The sequence below is a fragment of the Salvelinus namaycush genome, chromosome 7 (genome assembly GCF_016432855.1).
Source record: "Salvelinus namaycush isolate Seneca chromosome 7, SaNama_1.0, whole genome shotgun sequence".
Lineage (NCBI taxonomy): Eukaryota > Metazoa > Chordata > Actinopteri > Salmoniformes > Salmonidae > Salvelinus > Salvelinus namaycush.
The window spans coordinates 19,344,333-19,350,332 of record NC_052313.1 but is presented as its reverse complement, the minus strand read 5'-3'; the positions used below and the strand labels follow the sequence as shown (position 1 = coordinate 19,350,332).

The 6,000-nt window shown below is 46.5% G+C and overlaps 1 protein-coding gene across 1 annotated transcript in view; it reads right to left on the bottom strand.

The window, feature by feature from the left end:
- Positions 1-1,135: 1,135 nt before the first annotated feature.
- Positions 1,136-6,000, bottom strand: part of gfod1 (glucose-fructose oxidoreductase domain containing 1) — a 42,767-nt gene continuing 37,902 nt past the window's right edge. Inside the window, exon 2 of the mRNA XM_038997685.1 lies at positions 1,136-4,030. Within this exon, the coding sequence (XP_038853613.1) occupies positions 3,108-4,030 (923 nt within the window). The 3' untranslated portion in view covers positions 1,136-3,107. The remainder of the gene's footprint in view (positions 4,031-6,000) is intronic.

Here is a 6,000-nt window from a genome sequence, read left to right as displayed (position 1 = left end):
CCATGTTTGGGATGCTCTGGATCGATGTGTACGACAGCGTTTTCCAGTTCCCAACAATACCAAACAAATTCGCACAGCCATTGAAGAGGAGTGGGATAACATTCTACAGGCCACAATCAACAGTCTGATCAACTCTATGCGAAGGAGTCGCGCTACATGATGGAGGTCACACCAGATACTGACTGGTTTTCTGATCCACGCCCCAACCTTTTTTTGAAAGATACCTGTGACCAACAGATGCATATCTGTATTCCCAGTGATGTGAAATCCATAGATTAGGGCCTGATGAATTTATTTAAATTGACTGATTTCCTTATATGAATTATAACTCAGTAAAATCTTTGCAATTGTTGCATGTTGCGTTTATATTTTTGTTCAGTGTAGAAGAAAAATGGTAAGGTGCCTCCAGAGCAGTGATCCTCAAACCTCACCTCGGGGACCACCAGCCATTCCACCAATGGTCACGTGCCACCTCATCAACAGTGCCGTCGGGCACCAGATTGCTCTAACATACGTAAAATACCTATCAGCTAACCACATATCCAGGCATTGTAATGTCTGGGCAGAGAAACGCACCCCTTGACAAGGTGAATCAGGAACACATTTGGGGGTTCCAGAGGAGAGGTTTGAGAAGCACTGCTCTACAGCACCTCAGCAAGATGTAGGATTAAGCCTAAATACACATGGGTGCTGGATCAAACTGCTAAAGGGACTCCTCTCTACTTTGCAATGATCTTTTCTCCCCTACATTGATATTACATGATAATATGTTTGATTCAGCATACGTTATAAATGTGAAGTGTTCAAGGATTTACTTCAAGTGTTTGATTTAATTTAGTCCTTATTTCTTTCCTGTCATATATGTAAAGCTATAGTTTTATCCAGACTGGAAGACTGGAGACTAAACCACGGTTCCTACGTCCTCCCTATAAGGCCTCAACAGGGGACTTCCTCTCCTGTTCTCTGGGTGCAGCTTTAGAGGAGCATTGTTTGAAATTAGGCCATAGACCCGGTTTAGGAATATAGGGGACTAACAGAGAGAGTTGGAAAGAGCACATCTTTAGACGTTGCTCTATGTCTCCATCCTTTAGATGGCAAAGTCCATCAAGTAACTGGGGGTTCTTATACCATAGTGTGCAACTTTGGAGAGTTTATTCCAGTATAATGTTTTCCAGGTTTCATTGAAAAGATCAAGGCATGTTTATGGTATAAAGGTCCTCATTGGACAAAGGGGAAAGTCTACAGTATTGATAAGCTATTATGATCTGCAATGGTATAACAGGTGACATCTTATCATGTTTCTATGCAGAACACATCATGTCACCCAATCAGAGTGCGATAGTATTTACAGAACTTGGGAAAGGTCAGCAGCATGTGAGAAGCTTGTCTTGTTGGTTGAAAAGCTACTGAAAAAATAACTTGCACGACACAAATGCCAAACAAACTAACTGGAGCATGGTCAGAAAAATATTAAATGTTCCAAAACCCACTGTAAAACACAATATACCACATCGAATGAAACATGAACACAGGGAAAAATGGGTGACTGGACAGACGATAACGGTTAAAAAGCTACAAATCTTAAAATGGCTGCACCTATCAACATTTATTACAATTTAGGACCACATGATTAAAAAAACGTCTATATACTCCAACTAAAGTAGTCATTGTCTTCAGACATCCCACAGTATGGACCAACACACAGAGAAACGGAATACTAAAAGGCCTCTCTTACCTCAACTGTCGCCCACGAACTAGACATCTTCTCCCGATACAGTACGAATCAGTCCAAAATGAAAAATAAATAATTTTACACTGAACAGTGTGTGTATCAAAACATGTTCCAGTTCCTGTCTTTCGCAGATAGTTTAAAAACAAATCAAATACATACAGTACATTTATATCATGACACATTTGAAACCATATTAACTTTTTTGACTTATACAAGACTATGGAAAAGTAGGCAAATGCAGATGGCGAGATATACAGTAGCATAATTTGAGAACACAATCAACACTGGGGAAACAATAAGATCGAGCTTGAATAAAATACAAAAATGTTTTGGCTTTGTGAATTTCTGCTACTGTACTACTATCATCTCTTGTGACCTGTGTGGATAGTGATGGGGATAGTGATGAGTAAATGACGAGGTGAAAACCAGAGATCTTCTCTTAAATAGACCATGTTCTACTTGCCCTTCTGTTAGTAGTCCTAAGCTACATATTCACACAAACTATAAAGAGTCACAAAACACTAGCCTTTACAAGCAGATCGAAATGTTTAATGCGTGGAAGTGTCCCATCCATGCACTAACCCATAGGGACACTATTACTGATTGTTTTACTCTACATCGTTGCTGTTGTGTTAGAAGCTTTAGCGCATGCACCGCTAACCTAGCTGGCTAAGCTAAGGATATTAGCTTAGCAACAGGCATGACCTTGAGATTGAAAACATGGGGATAGCAGACATGTGCCTAGGCTTAGCATGGGATTGCACCACCATCCACAGATTATGTGTCGGTCTATTGCATATGGACGTTACTACAAAAACGAGAAGCAGGCAAAAAAGGCATTCCCTTGATTCAGGCAGGATGACATAATTCTGAGTGTGAATGAGTGCGGACCCATTACACTTTTTTTGCTTAGGATGACATAATTCCACTGGCCTGGAGCTCTGATTGGATTTATTGCATACTTAACCGGAGGAGGGGACCTCACTAAAAGCCCTACCAGACAAACGATTGATTTTTCTGCGTTTTTCTTCTCTGGTTTCACACACAGCAGACATACACAGAGACAGGGTCCGAAGCCCCCTGGGGATTAAACATTCACCTCTCTAGAGGTACAGTTAAACCACTCTGTTGACCCGACTGTAGCATCCATAGCAACGCCTTTTTCTTTTTGGAGGTGCTCTTTATTCCTCTCCTTTCTCAGAGTCACAATGCGCGGCGTAGTAATCCAGAATAGATCATGCAGATGAGAGGACAATGAGATCGGAGAGAGTTCATCACTGTTCACATCTTTTTTAGGGTTGCGAACCAATGAGGGCACAGTGACAGCTCTCTCACCCCCAGTCTCTAGCACCAGGCAGCCATTTTGGTGCCAGTGCTAGCAGTAGAGCGACATCCTGCTGCGCCGCATGGCCTCGCTGATAAGGTACGCCGGGCTTACCTCGGGCTCCTCTTTCATCACCTCAATGTTCTGCCACTCGCCGCACTGGTTGGACTTCTTGATGGTGTCCACCACGCAAAGTGCGTACAGGCAGTCCTCAAATGTGGCCGCCATAGTCAGCGGCCTTTCGTCCCACGTGCGCCGGTCGTCCTGGTCCTCAAAGGCCTGCCGCACCGCCTGCACCATACGGATGGTTCCTGTCAGGTAGGGTGAGGGGATGTCACTGAAAGCCTTCTCCGGTAGGGAGGCCTTCTCCAGAGGGGTGCTGTCTTTCAGAAGTAGCTCCGGCCCTCCCTCCATGGTGTTCTTCTGGCCGTACAGGTCCGTGCCGCTGACCGTCAGCCGACCCACCGTGCCCACCACGATCACCTCCTGGCGGAAGTCACCAGGCACGTTGAAGTTGAGTGTGACGGTGCAGCAGGCGCCGCCCTCCAGCACCATCTGGAAGGTGCAGAAGTCGTCGCTGGTAATCTGTCGGATGCCGCAGATGTGCTCCGTCTGCTTGACGAAAGTCTTGAGGAAGCCGTGCACCTTGGCCGCCCGCTGGCCCGTGAGAAAAGTGAGCAGGTCAATGATGTAGCTGCCTACTGAGTGCAGTCCCCCACCGCCCATCAGGTCGTCACAGCTCCAGTTGTACTTCTTACCCAACAGGCTGCCGCTGTGGACCTGGGCCTCGCAGACCAGCAGCTCTCCCACGTAGCCCTCCTCCACTAGCTCCTTCATGCGTACGAAGGCGGGAAGGAAGCGCAGTACGTTTCCCATGATGCTCAGCAGCTTGGGGTAGTACTGGGCGGCCGACATCATGCGAAAGGCATCCAGTGGGGTGGCGGTGCGGTCACAGATCACATTCTTACCGATACCTAGGTAGTGGGAGAGAGGCCAATGTTACTCACACGTAGACATAATATCCTCCTCTCCATGAAAACATCACTTGAAGAGACATTAATCAGTGCAAAAAACAGACTAGCTGACACAAATATTCCAACATAGCCTCTCCAAAACTATTTTAAACCCACGGCTCAACAAGTGATTCTGAAAATGAAACATGAGAAAACATTCTAGAAGCTTTGTCAATACTGTTGTTTTTCTGAGAGGAAAGAGTTCACTGTCTGTCATGAGTGTGCCTACTGTACAGATAGGGTTGACTTTAGACTGCTGTGGGAAGCAAATGAGAGTGAAGAGAGCAAAGGGATGAGGAGAGGGATAGAGAGAGAGAAACCTCATTAGGCCCTCTTTTAATTCCACTACTTACCGAACCCCCAGTGGTGCTGTGCTCGCTCACATAACCTCATTACAGATATCTATGAGGAATATAGCTGCTGCAAAAAGAAAGCTGGGCAAAACATAGCTTCTATGAACCATGTAACAGCAGAGCAGACTGGGGGAGAGAGAGGCTATTCACACACTGCCCTGACTGTGCCACGAGAAAGGCTAAAACAATTAACATAGAGCCGCTAATAGCCCATTACACTCAAGGGCACATTACTCTGAGCTGAGCAATTACCCTATTCATAACTCTCAGAGTCTGCAGTGACTTTGAGAAACAAAATGGACACCAGACATCTAACAAAATAAAAGCAATGGGGAATTGCGGGTGGCCAATCAAAAGATTGTATATACAAAAAAGTTTTAAAAAAAAGACCCTCCACCACCCAATGGTAATGAAAGAGTCCTGGTAATAGAAGGCCAATGATACCCCCCTACACCACCTGATTCCTGGCCAGTCTGCCCCCCATGAACACAATGCTCCCTGTAATTAATCCAGACACATTGATGAACAGCAGGGGTGGGAAAACATCCACCCCCTTCAAACCCCCTCCTTTGCCCATTCCACATCCCAACTACCCCTATTTAGAGGCACCAATCACTTCCTAAATATCCCCCCAACCCATGTGAAGAACAGGCAGGCGGCACCCAGAGACGTTTTGGAACTGAAACTTCCCAGCTAATCTCCCATTAGCGCCGAACGACTAGATCCAGCCAGGCCAGGAAATTAATCCCCTTGACCCAGTTCTCCGGTGCGACGGAAAAAACCTTCCCCCTGGACAAAGGCACCGAGGCTGGCTACAGTGCACCCTTATCGAGGAGGCCTGACCCCAGGTCTGCACCCCTGCGAAAAGTTAAGCGCCGCCGGCTCTCAGTTAAACAACTTGGCACAGGCCTGCAGTGAGTGAGAGCTAGTGACAGACAGCCAGGCTGCTAGCGAAAAGCTAAACTGAGCCGGTCTTAGCCTTTAATGTTCCTGTCACAATTTCTCACGCCTATGAAAAGCGGCCCTTTTACAAATCCATTCTCACACCAGCTCACGCGGTGTTGATGCGTTACGTCTGAGGCCTTTACTGTGCAGACAGCTCATCAAGTCATGAGTGGCCTTCCCCTCACTTCCTGTCTGAAAGGTTGCTAGCTAGTTTCTGGAGGTCACACTGAAGGTCATCAGTCGAGCTCAACAGCACCTAAGTGGAAAGGGGAGTGTGTGTATGAGAGCAAAGCTAGAGGGAGCGGGATTGAGTGTGAGGAAGAGAGTATGCAGAGGACATGGGGAGGGGGAGAGAATGAAATAGAGAGGTGCACATGTGAGTGAGACAGAGAGCTAAAGTGGTAAAGGGAAATCATCCAAGAGAGAGAGAGACGGAAAGAGAGAGAGAGAGACGGAAAGAGAGAGAGAGAATTATGTGGCCTGCGGTACACACTTCCTGCAGTTGTCCCCAGGGTGCTGCTGGCGGATTAGAGAAGCCAGTCTAGCGCTAATGACTAGAGCTCTGCAACAGGCAGACAGAGGCTTCATACAGCCAGGGCACATAGAAATAGAGGAGGTCATTGCTAACTGTGT